The 14,679-nt window shown below is 44.7% G+C and overlaps 1 protein-coding gene across 1 annotated transcript in view; it reads right to left on the bottom strand.

Annotated features, from left to right (window-relative positions):
• esr1 (estrogen receptor 1) overlaps positions 1–11,779 on the bottom strand; it is a 294,445-nt gene extending 282,666 nt beyond the window's left edge. Inside the window, exon 1 of the mRNA XM_043696506.2 lies at positions 11,272–11,779. Coding sequence (XP_043552441.1) covers positions 11,272–11,723 — 452 coding nt within the window. The 5' untranslated portion in view covers positions 11,724–11,779. The remainder of the gene's footprint in view (positions 1–11,271) is intronic.
• Positions 11,780–14,679: the final 2,900 nt, after the last annotated feature.

Here is a 14,679-nt window from a genome sequence, read left to right as displayed (position 1 = left end):
TAAAAGGGACCTAAAGGGCAACTTCTTCACATAGAGGGTGGTACGTGTGTGAAATGAGCTGCCAGAGGAAGTGGTGGAGGCTGGTATCATTGCAGCATTTAAGAGGCATCTGGATGGGCATATGAATAAGAAGGGTTTGGAGGGATATGGGCCGGGTGCTGGCAGGTGGGACTAGATTGGGTTGGGATATCTGGTCGGCATGGCAAGTTGGACCGTAGGATCTGTTTCCACGCCGTACATCTCTATGACTCTAAGACTCTAAGTGACAAGTAATGTCTGTGTTGCACATATGCAAGGCAGTAACTATCTCCAGCAGGAGAGGATCTAACCATCGCCCCTTAACATTCAATGCATTACCATTGCTGACTCCTCCACAACCATATCCTGGGGGAATACCATTGTCCATAAAATGAACTCGATCAACCATATAAATACTGCAGTTAAAAGGCCAAGTCAGAAGCTAGGAATTCTGTCACAGATAATTCACCGTGTTTCTCCCCAATTCCTATCCCTTAAGGTACAAGTCAGGAGTATGATAGAATACTCAAGAAGCTTGACACCATCCAGGACAAAGCAGGCTACATGATTGGTACCAAATCCATCACTTTAACATACTCTTCACCACTTGCTCTGTGGCAGTAATGTGTGCCATCTACAGGGAGCCCTGCATGCTCCCTTGACAACACTTAACAAACCTGCAAAGTCTGACTTGGAAATGTATCACTGGTCCCTCGCTGTTACTGAATTGAAGTCTTGCATCTTGCTTCTTAACCACATTATCCCTAAACTCCATGAATGACAGTGGTTCAAGAAGGCAGCTCAAGTCCACCTTCTCTTGGGCAGTTCAGGATTGGCAATAATTGCTGGCCTTGCCAGCTCTGCCCAGGTCCCATGAATGAATAAATGAAAACATCCGCAGATTCACAACTGTGTGTGAAGACATTTCTCCTGTACACTCTTCGAAATAACTAACATCTGATAATGTAAGTATGTCCCTGTTTTTTGACAAGTCAACTATTATAAACAGCCTGATTCTATCAGAACATCTGGTGTTGAAAAAGGAGACATGCCATTGAAGGTTTTTAACTTGCACTCGTCAGGACAGATGCAAGAATGCCAAATGTCAAAGGTAACAACCATTTGTACTGCAGGAGAAAGGGTGCTGATTGGTTGCCAAATCCCTTCTGATTTGTTGAGCCATGAAGAATGTTATTGCTCTCAGCCTTATTTTGTTTGGTTCAGAAATACCAATATACCTTTACAGATTCTTATCTCCTACAGAAGACTGTTTACTGAGCATGAATACATGGAGCTTCTAACAAGCAAAGATGTGGTATCTTATGAGCCCAACTGATAACCTTACAGTTCTTAGCACACTTGAGATTGTTCAGCAAGGGCTGCCCAATTGTGGAATCATGGGTAAATGTGATTAATGGTTACACTGGTCAGTTCATGACGATTGTTCATCGTGCATACTCAATAATAAGACTGCCACTTGTTTTGATCTGAAGAATGTGCATTCTACATTGTTACCATGGAAAGGTTAAATTTCTCAAAAATGTGGGCAATGGGTAAACTATTTGGAAGCAACACGAATGGTATTTTTTACTACAGATGTTGCCATACAGCCAAACAAATGTTTTGCTGATCAAACTATTGTGCAAAATAGTATTAGAATTTCAGTGATACGGGGTATGTAGTGACTGACCAATCCTATCAAACAGCACAACCTTTGAGCTGTTCACAATGGATACAGTATTAGTTATAATTAACCACCCAATGTTTTCCAGGCTCAGAACACAATGCCTAATGTTTGATGTTACTTCAAGGATGCTCACATCCTTGCTAAAGTGACATGCCTCAAACTCAATGCAGTGCTCTAGTTGTGGCTCTACGAAAGCTTCAGAAAGTTTCAGCAAAATGACTTTGTTTTTGTACAATTCTCTCAACAAATCCCTCCACCTCCAGAGATTACATACAGGAACCATCTGATCCCACTGTCTTGAACATGATTTATGACTCCACCATTAAGTCTAGTTAGACTCTTCTTATCTCTTCTGCCAAAATGCACCATTATCCACGTCTCTACATTAAATTCCATCTGCTGCTTTGCCTGCACTTTCTGCTTATCCATCTTTGTCCTAGAAACCCGTTTCTCTAAAAGCAAGTCTGATCCTCCAGATATGCTAGTAAAGAAAATGCAAATGGTGGATCAAAACTTAAGCCTTTTCACTCTCCACCTGAGGTTCAAAAGGTTTCTAGCTCCAGACATAAATCATCGAGACACATCTCAAATAGGAATGGACTTTGTTAATGAGTGGGACTGGCTCTTTATGATAAACCTGCAGTATTTAATAGAGTAGGAGAAAGATGATAATGTTAAATCTATTTCGTTCTCTTCCTTTAAACCAAGATAACCTGAACAAATAGGCTCAAGCATAGCTAAGAAATTAATGAAAAGGAGAGTGGTTATTTCATCTTTTAAGTTTGTTCCCGTGATTCATCTAGATCATGATTGGTTTTAACTCCTTCCCCCACCCCCACCAGACCACCACCACTACTACCACATTTGCTGCTTGATATATTGATTTAGCAAAAATCTATTCCTTAAGACTTGACCCAGTCGCCACAATATTAAGGGAGAGGCAGTTCTGTAGTCTCTCCATCCTTTGTGTGAAACAGTGCTTACTCATTTCATCCTGGAGGGCTTGGCTCTGGTTTTACCATGATGCTGCTGAACTTGCCCTGCAGAGGAAATTGTGTCTCTAGTTTGCCTATTGAATCCTTTTATTACTTTGGTCGACTTGATGAGGTCAGTCTCCAAGCTTTTAAATTCAAAGAGATGCCACATTTATTCATATAGATAATTTAACCCCTTACGTCCTGATATCTGGAGCAGAAAGGTGCCATCTTGGCCAACCTGTGTTGTTCTTTATGTTACAGGTTAAGATTGCCATTAATGTTTCTCTTAACGTTGCCATCTAGAGGACCATCCTGTCTTCAGTGGCCCGTTTCCACGGAGATAATAATGCACATTCCTTGAATTCTGGTGGTTACCAGATGGGTTGCTAGGTCAGTTGTTGATTTTAAATCTGAAGTAGATACACTTTTGTTCAGCAAAAGTATTAAGGGCTATGGCCCAAAGGCAAGTATATGGAGTTAGGCCACAGATCAGCCATGATCTCACTGAATGGCGAAACAAGCTTGAGGGGCTGAATGGCCTCCTCCTGTTCCTGTGTCCCTAAGAAGGCAGCTCACTTCCACCTTCTCAAGGGTAATTAATGCCCTCCTCGTCAACAATATGAATAAACAAAAGCTTACTTTGTGCCAACAACGTGCTTGTCGTTGAGTGTAAAGCTTTTGTTCTCTGTATGTTTTTGACATTAACCAAATGCCAGCTACAGAGCAAACCAAATACCTTTTAAATTCTGGCAACTGAATTCCAAACGACAAATAACAAATAAACTGCCTCAACCTTCCCACCTACACAGAACCAATCAAAGGCACAGTCTCCCACAATTCAGTGAGTGAACTGTTGATCAAAAAGAAAATGCTGGAAGTGCCACGCTGGAACCACAGGATCATATCTGACACAGGGAAGTAAATAGTGTGGATTGCAAAATGTTTGGATAGAAACAGTTAACCAGCACATGAGAGGTATGTAGGGGAGCAAATGCAGACTTTTGACAGAACTGAAAGGCAAATAGGGTACACAGGGATTGCAAGAGGAGCTCGGCAGGTAGAGTGAAAATCATGAAAGAAACCAGCAAAGCAGAACAGGCTACAACGACCCAGTAATCAAACAGGAAGTACAAACACAAAGCACCAAGCCAGTAGAAACATTAGCATTCCTGGGTGGCACAGTGGCTCAGTGGTTAGCATTGCTACCTCATCAGCACCAGGGACCCAGGTTTGATGCCAACCTCAGACACTGTCTGCGTGGAGTTTGCATGTTCTCCACATGTCTGCATGTCTCCACATGGATTTTCTGCAGGTGCTCTGATTTCCTCCTATAGTCCAAAGATGTGCAGGTTGAGTGGATGTTAAATTGCCCATATCATTCAGGGATGTGCAAGCTAGGTAGATTAGCCATGGTTAATGTGGGATTACAGGGATGGAGTGGGTCAGGGGGATGCTCTTTGGAGGATCAGTGTGTACTCGATGGGTTGAATGGCCTGCTTCTACAGTTTAGGGGATTTATGATTCTTCCACACTGCACCAACATCTACAGACTGAGAAAGTGAGCTAATAGTTTAGAGGAGATGTTAGAAAGCTCCTCCTCTAGATAGTTATTTAATGTGCAATTAAATATGGCAGGACTCCAGAATAATGTTGTTTGTGTGATCACTTAACTCGATCTGTAAGTCTGTGTTGCAACTTCATCAGGTTTACACCTCATTTTTAGGTAGCATTATCTTCTACACCCCCTCACCAGGTTCCCTCAATTTGAAGGTTTGTGTGGTGCTCTTGATGGCTGGTAGTGTGGCTAGTCCTTTGGGTTGTGGCATATCCTCGTTCCGTTGTCAAGAGCATTTCCGAACTGACAGCCAGACTACTGCGACCACTAGGACTCATAACAGCACACAAACCAACAGCCACTCTCAGACAACAACTCACCAGAACGAAGGACCCGATACCCAGCATGAGCAAAACCAATGTAGTGTACAAAATCCCATGCAAGGACTGCACAAAACACTACATAGGACTAACAGGAAGACAGCTAACGATCCGCATCCATGAACATCAACTAGCCACGAAACGACACGACCGGCTATCCTTAGTAGCCACACACGCAGATGACAAGCAACATGAATTCGACTGGACAACACTACTATTATAGGACAAGCCAAACAGAGAACAGCCAGGGAATTCCTAGAGGCATGGCACTCATCCACAGATTCAATCAATAAGCACATCGACCTGGACCCAATTTACCGGCCACTGCAGCGGACAGCTGGAACTGACAACCGGAAGCGGGCAGATTCAAACCACTACAAATGCCGGAGGAAAGATCACAGAAGCGCTTCACAGGAGGCTCCCAAGCACTGAGAATGTCACCTAGACAGGGAACGAAACGTCTGCAACACAAATTCCCAGCTCGGCGAACAGAACCACAACAACGAGCACCCGAGTTACAAATCTTCTCACAAACTTTGTAAGAGTGAAGATTATGGTAAGGTCACCCAATCACTTAATCCTTTAATAGCCACCTTACAACACCCTCAGAGTTTGCTTTGCCGTATAACTTTGTACTTGTCAGTACAATTCACCCAGTTTCTTCATCTGAGACATTGCTACAGATTGTAAATAGCTGAGGTCCATATACTGTTCATTAGCGACTCATCAGTAGCTACAACCCACCTACCTCAAAATGACCCATTTATTCCTGCTTTGTTCATCAAACAATCGATAATTCATGCCAACGTTACCCCAGTTCCAAGAATCATAACGTTCCATACTCACCTTTTGTGTTGTACCTTATCAAATGCCTTTATTGAAAATTGAGTACATCCACTAGCTTCCCCTTATACACCCTCCTCAGTTACATCCAGAAAATCTCTAATAGGTATGGGCCGGGTGCTGGCAGGTGGGACTAGACAAGGTTTGGATATCTGGTCGGTATGGACAAGTTGGACCAAAGGGTCTGTTTCAATGCTGTACATCTCTATGACTCTATGATTAAATTCATGCTAACTCAGCCTAATCGAAATCTAGTTTTCTCGATGCTCTGATACCACGTCCTGAATCACAGTATTTTCTCCAACTCGGGTGCAAGGTTAAGTATTTTATCTCTCTCACTTTTCTTGAATACTGGGGGTACATTTGCTACTTTCCAATTCATGGGAAACTTTCTGGATTGTAGAGGATTCTGGAAGATTCTAACCTCAGCCTCCACTATTTCTGTAGGCACATCTTTTGAAAGCAGAGGAGATAGCCAGCAGCAGAAGGAAAATAGTTAAAACACTGCATAACTGATTGTGCTGCAGTTTTGATGGGCACAAGGAGAGTCAGACCAATTGGCATCATTCCCAAGTTTTACTGTTTTCTCCTTCTGGAGATCTGCCGACAGATTTTAGTCTCCCTTGCGTTCTCTGACATTTCCACTTTATTAAACCACTCTTACGTTTTTTATTATCACCTGACACTTGGTAACCTGGTACATTATCTGTGTCTTCCACAGACGCAAGTTATTTGCTCAATGCATCTACCACTTCCTTGTTTATCATCACAAGAGGACAGCCATATTTACTGTCCAACAATACACCATTATACTTGCAGAAACTATGACAATCTGTGCTGACTCAGTTGACTCTGGGAGTGGAGGGATTTTCTTATGAGGAGAGATTGGATAGGTGAAGCTTGCACTCATTGGAGTTAAGAGGAATAAGAGTAGACCTTATTGAAACATTTACGATTCTTAGGGGGCTAGACAGGATTTATGTTTCCTCTTGTGGGAGAATTCAAGTTCAAGGGTCAGAACCTCAGTGAATCTGTGGAATTCTTTCCAGGAAGAGGCCTTCCTTCCTAGAACTTAATTCAGAAAATGGCTGGAAGAACAAAGGCTTGTTGCTGCCACCATCCTATCTCATTAAGACCATGTCCATGTCCATGTCCATTAAGTGAACCCTAGGCTGAGGTTTTTAATTAGTCACTGTACTGGGGGGTGTTATGGGGAAAAGGCAGGAAAGTGGAGTTGAGGGTTATCAGGATCTCATTGAATGGCAGAGCAGACTCAATGGGCTGAATGGCCTACTTCTACACCTTATGGTCTGATGGTTTTTAATGGTCTAATGGTTTTTATGGCTAGGATCTTCTCATTTTTCAATCCAAGCCTGAGAGCTGGAGAGTTTCCAGGAGGGGAAGCTCATAAAGAAAGCCCACTCAACCTTTTGGTGAGCAGGCAGCTGATTGGTTGCCAGTGAACTTTCTGACCCAGGATGTCCCAACAACCATGCGTTTCGGGCAATCAGATCCTGGCATCTCCAGAATCTAGAAGCGCCTCAGAGAAGACCACAGCTCCTATCGGGACAACAGTCCCCGGCCTCCCAGATTGGGAGGGCGAGATCAGACAGGAGCATTGGTGGGGGAGGAGGGGAGCGGACACAGGGCAAAGAGGTGCTAAAAAGCAAGGTCAGAGTGCCTTGAATCCACTCCCTCTAACCACACACAGATTATTTCCAGTTGGGTCGACCCTCCCCCCTCCAACACTTCAACTGACAGCCTGGCCACATTGGATAACCAGTTGGGCAGGCCTAATCTTTCTCATTCTCCCTGGAGTTGAAGTAATTGCAGCCCAAGTGGAACAAGGCCATTAAATGGTCATGGATTGATGGTATAAGGGCCACAATTGACGGCACAGCAGGAAGGCAAACCTTAGGCCTTCCTTCCTAGAACTTAATTCAGAAAATGGCTGGAAGAACAAAGGCTTGTTGCTGCCACCATCCTATCTCATTAAGACCATATCCAGTCCCCATGCGGCAACTCTGATCCTGGAGGTTTCCACCTGATGCCTCTAAGTAGTTTATTCCTCTATCCTATTTTGACTTTATCCATCTCTCAGCCACCTTGTACTGAATATTAAAATTCTCCCGAAGGCTGGCTACACTTTTCAACAACTTTATAAACCTCTTCCTTTGATATACCGTGATTAGCTTACCATGTTCCCCAATATCACACCTGTAGGATGTTATTCCTTCAGGAAATATTTATTTGTTGGAAATTATTTATGAATTCTTTAAAATGTTTGTCATTGCCAATCTACAATGATACCTTTTAATCATGCTTCTCAATCTACCTTTGACAACTTATGCTTCATGTTGATGTAATCTTTCAGATTTAAGACAATAGTGTCAGGGTGAACCGAATTACTCTTAAATTCGACATCAATTCCTCAAATGCTCCTTTATTATAAGATAATTAATTAAGAGCATATTAATACAAGTGCAAAAAAGCACTAATAGCACAGATTTGATGTGTCTTTTTAACTGTGGGAGTTTATTGAGGGACTGGGTCCTCACCTGACCCCATGTTAATGGAGTGGTTACCAATTGTCTCTCTCTAGAGTCATACAGCATGGATACAGACCCTTTGGTCCAACTCATCCATGTCAGCCAGGTTTCCCAAATGAAACCAGTCCCATTTGCCTGTGTTTGGTCCTTGGGTAGTGTTGAAGAACAGAGAGACCAAGGGGTTCAGTACATAATTCTTTGAAGTTTAAATCCAATATAGATAGGGTGGTTAAAAAGGCATTTAGCACTTTTGCCTTTGTTGCTCAGACATTTGAGGATAGGAGTTGGGATGTTATGTTGAGGTTGTACAGGATGTTGGTGAGGCCTCTTCTGGAGTACCGTGTGCAGTTCTGGTCGCCCGGTTATAGGAAGGATATTATTAAGTTGGAGGCGGTTCAGAGGAGATTTACCAGGATGTTGCTGGGTATGGAGGGTTTGAGTTATAAGGAGAGGCTGGATAGGCTCGGACTTATCTCACTGGAATGTAGGAGGTTGAGGGATAGCCTTATAGAGGTTTATAAAATCATGAGGGGCATGGGTAAGGTGAATAGCAGGCATCAGGAGGTTAACATTGAACAATGTACCCAATTGTTGTGCAATACAGAAGGTCCTGGCATCCTGGTGAAGAGCCCCTTTGCCATGTGCATGTCGAGATGGTAACTGTTGGCATGCCAATGGCACACCCAAGGCATCAACACCGAGGGTGCCTTTGTTCCACACTGATGCATTCCAAACAGGGGAAGCTGGATAGTGATCTGGATAATGACGATCTGGGTGGTTTCCCACTTCCTTTACCTCCAGCCCAGAGGAACCATGGTTAAATGTATTTCTCGTATGCACGCCTCCACTCCCAGGCCTTAGGTCAGTGTGGACTGAGATTGGGGATCACCTGCGCAGCTTCAGTAAACAGTTGACCCAAAGTGAGGAGGTGAGAGTTTAGCAACAGGCCTCTGGCGGGGGGAGGTTGACTGACTGACTGCGCTGGGCCCTCAGTACCCCAGCTAGAAGGTAGGGTGGCTGAGGGACTGTGGGCAGACCTGTCCCTATGGGTCCTCATTGGCACCCCTAGGAAGCACAGGTCGCGTGTCTCTTCACAAGAACAGAAGGAGAAAGCAATGGGGGAGGTCTACCTGGTCCCCACCCAGTTCATTGTGAAGAGGCTGATGAGCGGGCATCAGTGAAAGAGAGACTTCCAGAATACCAAGTTCAAATTCCATGGGATGGAAGTCAGACTGAGAAGCGTGGCACATGGAGATTAAATATAAAGAAGTGATTATGTTACAGAAGCATAACCAGATCTTAGAGAGCCTGTTGTGCCTTCCAACCTGCTGTTGACAATCCATTGTCCAACCTTATCCACTAACTGTCTCAGTTGTACGTGCTCTTGCTAAATGCCCTTAGTTTCTATTGTGTCATGTTCTCTCCCTCCTCAGGACATTTCCACTGCACATTCCAAAGTGTAGAACAAAGAGTTACAAGAGAACAAAATGGAATTCAGCCATCATGATTCCTGACAAAGGCAAGTTGATCTCATTGTGAAAAACTTGCCGAAACTGCACCATGACAATGAATCATAGAAACTCCAACACAGAAGGAGGCCATTCGGCTCAATCGCTAGCCAGTTGGTTCTCCCTACCCATCTCTTCGACCCATTATTCACCCCCTGCCCCCCCCACCTTGGCCCTGTAATATTTTCCTTTTCAAATATTTATCCGGTCTCCAGTTGCCAGTCCCTAACGGGTCTGCTTCCAACACCCAGATAGCACTTTCTAGACCATAACCGTGGAATAAAAATCATCTCCTCATCTCCTCTCTGCTTCGATTGCTAGTTTGGGTCCTCCTTGCCAGTAGAAACAATTCCCCCCTCCTTTACGTTGTCAAAACTCTTCACATCACAGTTGGTTTGTAAAGAAAAGAAAAACACACATTTGGCATTACAGGGACTAGTATCCAAACTACGGATTGCACAATCGAAACGAAACACAACAGTGACAACAGTCAATGTAAAAAGAAGCTTGTTTCAACATGTTGAGAGAAACCTTGGTAATAGGAAAACCTAATGTACTAATATACTAGGGCTACAAATCACCTCTTGCTGTCAGGCGTATTCAGGCTGAATGCTTTCCTTACTTCTATCAGACCAGTGTACATTTATTTAATGTGGCTGCTTGACCGGCACGGAACTGTCGAAAGTCTGTTATGCTTTACATTCCTGAGTGTTTTTCAGAAACGTATACTTGGGACATACCAAATTATTGATGATATTATTGCCCAATGTCACAGAGTGAACTTGTATGTCCATCGTCCATCAAAGCACGAGGGAATGCCAGTAAATAAAAAGGGTTTTCATTCCCACAGTCCCAGGGTTTATGGCTCTATACAAAGCCCCCACTTTAAGGAACACACTCCTTTCTAAATCCCACTACATTTGGGGCTGTGGGGTTGGGGGGGGACTTTTATTCAGTTTTCCCACTGGGTATGATTTTAACTCTGGTCAAATTGAGCTGCCCGTGGTATCAGATTTCAGTGTGGTGGTTGGTGTAGTGGGAGGGGGGAAAGACTGGACTCCGCAGTTACGCTCACTATGTGATCAGGAGCAAAGGTAACCCAAAGGAGACAAAGCAGAGGAAAAATGCCCCCCACCCCGAGATTTTCATTGCCCCTTTCACAAGGTTTAAAGGCACAATGTCTATTTTGTCTGAGGGAAGTGATAAGCTGATGGAATTTTCTCCGGGCAGGGAGACAGTTTAGTTAATGTCGCCCAGAAGCTACAATCAAAAGTTAAAATCATTCAGAGATCCTTTGATTGAGACGCGATTTATGGGTAAATGAGAACGGACGGATTTGAGCAACTGTAGCGACGTTGCAAACAACTTCAGCATTCCGGGTTGTAAAATCTGGGGCACACCCAAAAGCAGCCCGTCCGCCTGATTAATGCGGTGGGGGGGGGGCTGCGGACTGTATGTGATCCAAACTAAACATGGCAAGCAATGATTGAAGGGAGGTGCACCTCATAAAAACCTCATCCGACCCCTACACGTTGCAACAAGTAACGTAAAGAAGTGTCATACCCAAAAAAAACAGCATTTCAGGAACACTCCCAGGGCAGACAGCAGTCTTTGCCGCAAACATTCAAGGGGTTCAGCTAAAAGCTTCGACATTTCCACTCCAACCTCCCCCCAGCACCACACCACCACCCCCCCCCACCTCCACCAGCCACTTCACTCTCAACGGGAGTCCTGACAAAGTACTTTGTTGTTACCTGTAAAAGGTTGAAGGGGGAGCGTCCCGCAAGCCAAAGCTGCTGCAGCTACTCTGCTCGTTTTCCACATAATAGGGGACCTGCTGCCCGTGGGCAACAAAGGATGAGAGCTGAGGCGCGGTCTGTAGAAAGACCAGCGGGCTCGGAGACATGCTGTTGAGGGAGTGCAGCCCCCCGATGTTGCTGGAGCCGTGCGAGTCACTGGAGGCTGTGTAGCCCAGACTGGCCGGGTTGTACAGGGTAGCTGCTGCAGCGAACTCGTAGCCACTTTCCGGGTAGTTCATCGCTCCTGCTCGGTTTTTCTCCACATAGATTTCATTCAGAGGTCCATCGCCACTTATAGGTAACTGTAGAGTTTGCCTGCCAAAAGTGTCCAAGTCACTAGCCTGAATCTTCTGCAGCAAAGCAATCGCAGGTGATTTGTGATGGAGTGGAATTGCCATGACCAGCATCCAGAGAAAGGTGGGGGGAAGAGAGTGAGAGAGAGCAAAACCGAAGCCAACGCAGCTCTCAGTGTCACAGTCTGACACTGTCGCCTGGAGGATCGCACTTCATATCAGTTGACTGACCTACAAGAGAAAGAAAATCACACTGTCAGGGGAGGATGAGTACTACAGCGCACACTACTGATGACAGCACTTCACCCACACTCTGACTGCACTGCGTGAAGAGGAGGAGGATACGAGAGAGAGAGTGCAGGGAGAGCAACAGAATCAAACTTCAGACCCAAGTCTTTCACATCTGAGCTAATAAGCATTACAAAGGTGTTGGCAGCCAGCCAGAAAACAAAAGGCTGTTTTACACTGGCACTAGTTTTATGTTCCACTGCAGGCAGACCCACTGTTAAAGTGACATTGAATCGATGTTCCACCAAACATTAAAGACTCTATTACGTGTGTTCCTTTCTACGCTTCTGTAGCTACAGCAGCAAATTTCCTTTGGAGTTTTTTTTCCCCCTTTGAGGTTTCGTCACCTGCAAAGCCGTTCACCAAGATAGTACGAACCCAGGTAAGGGCCCAGAAAACTAAGCCCGCATAATTGCCTGATCACTCACACACCCATCCCACTCTCCCGTAAGTTTCTCCACTTCCGTCTGCCTCCTGGGTCAAGCGACCCCATATGTTCGGAACACCCCTTCCACTTTTTGAGCTGCCGTCCGAGAGCTTGAACCAATTAGAAGTCATATCCAAACAATGCTATTTTCAGCTTAGGCCTGTGACAAATTGGAACAATCTGGGCTCATGTGTGAATGAAGTGTTGAACAGTTTTCCAGAACTCTTCCCATTTCCCCAACCTCTCCCAACCTGAGTCTCTCTCCATCACTGCTGCTGTGAATTATTTCTGTTCATGGTGTAATGTCCAGTTGGGTCTTATATCTGGACTTTCAAAGGACGATTTATTGGTGATAAAAACATTTCAATAAATGAACAACAGAGAACAAACATCAGTTGAAAGGACGCAAACCTCTTTTAAATCTCTAGCCACACTGACTACCAGCTGGCATCACATCAGTGCAGGGTTTGGCAATGAACAGGGCCACCATTACTGAGCTTCATTGAAGATGGAGTTTTTTTAAACTGCTAGGAATGGAAACATCTGTACTGAACCAGGACTGTTCCCCATCCCTTGTTCTGAACAAACTCATTACATGTGCTACCATTCTGAGGTAGGGATGTGGGTGCTGGTGCGAAGTTGGTGCAAAGTTCCAAAGCAATTTTCCTTTCATACAAGACAGAAACAGACCCTTCGGCCCAACCTGTCCATGCCGACCATGTTTTCTAAACTGAACTAGTCCCATTTATGGCAAGATCGCGGGCCTAATCTTTACACGCTGCACAGAACGTGCTCGCCAGGAAGTCAAGTGTGCTTTGCTTTGACTGATATCATTGGATGAGGAATGATGGGCAGCACCTAAACTGCCAATTGGGCGGCAAGCTTGGTACCAAGGTGTCCAGTCGGGAAGCTTGCTTTTGTAAAATGAAGTCCCAGAAGAACATAGCCCCTCAGCAGGAAACAATACCAACTTGTTCTAATATTTCGCCATTGATACAGTTAAACAAGCCATGTCATAGAAGTGTTCTGAGATAGGATTGGACAATACAAAATGGGATATTCAAATGGATGTTCCAATGGGTATCCAAAATTCCTGATAAAGGACTTATGCCTGAAACGTCAATTCTCCTGCTCCTCGGATGCTGCCTGACTTGCTGTGCTTTTCCAGCACCACACATTTTGACTCTAATCTCCAGCATCTGCAGTCCTCACTTTCTCCTATTCAAATCGGTCACCATTTGCGTACATAAAGCTATGGCTTTCAGGAGCACTTTCAAGGAGGAGAGAGTGAAGTGGAGAGGTGGGAGGATTTCAGGAAGAAATTCCAGAGCTTAGGAACTAGGCAGGACCACTAACGGTGCAACAATGCGACTAGGGAATATGTAAGGGATCAGATTGGAGGGTCACACAGGTGACTGCAGATTGTACAATTGGAGGAGATTACAGAGAGAGGGATGGACAAAGCTCTGGAAGAATGGGTCCTTTAACATTGAGAGCTGAAAATGTGTTGCTGGAAAAGCGCAGCAGGTCAGGCAGCATCCAAGGAGCAGGAGAATCGACGTTTCGAGCATAAGCCCTTCTTCAGGAATGCCCGAAGGGCTTATGCCCGAAACGTCGATTCTCCTGTTCCTTGGATGCTGCCTGACCTGCTGTGCTTTTCCAGCAACACATTTTCAGCTCTGATCTCCAGCATCTGCAGTCCTCACTTTCTCCTTTAACATTGAGCACATCAAGCACAGAGGTGGTAGGTAAATGGGAGACAATGCGTAGAACATACTGAGACCTAAATCCCTGGGAATAAAACATGCCAGATTGGAGAGTGAAAGAATCAGTGGCTTACTAGCTGGTGAATAAAGCTGCTCCCAACAGCCATACCCTTTCATTAATGATTGAGAAGTCAGGAAGAAGTCAGGGTTTTGTTTAAGGCAGAGAAAAGCACTGACATTCGTGTTAATCCTCTCAGTGAGCCCACCCCGACATGCAGCCAATCAATCATTTATGAAATAGAATGCATAGATTTCCTCTAGTGCGGACACAGGCCATTTGGAGGTGTAGTGGACAGTGAAGAAGGTTACCTCAGATTACAATGGGATCAGGACCAGATGGGCCAATGGGCTGAGAGGTGGCAGATGGAGATCAATTCAGACAAATGTGAGGTGCTGCATTTTGGGAAAGCAAATCTTAGCAGGACTTATACACTTAATGGTAAGGTCCTAGAGAGTGTTGCTGAACAAAGAGACCTTGGAGTGCAGGTTCATAGCTCCTTGAAAGTGGAGTCGCAGGTAGATAGGATAGTGAAGAAGGCGTTTGGTATGCTTTCCTTTATTGGTCAGAGTATTGAGTACAGGAGTTGGG

This window comes from Chiloscyllium plagiosum, unplaced genomic scaffold, assembly GCF_037043375.1.
Source record: "Chiloscyllium plagiosum isolate Xiang-an unplaced genomic scaffold, Cpla_swu_hap1 HiC_scaffold_10, whole genome shotgun sequence".
Lineage (NCBI taxonomy): Eukaryota > Metazoa > Chordata > Chondrichthyes > Orectolobiformes > Hemiscylliidae > Chiloscyllium > Chiloscyllium plagiosum.
This window is presented reverse-complemented; position numbering and strand designations above follow the sequence as displayed.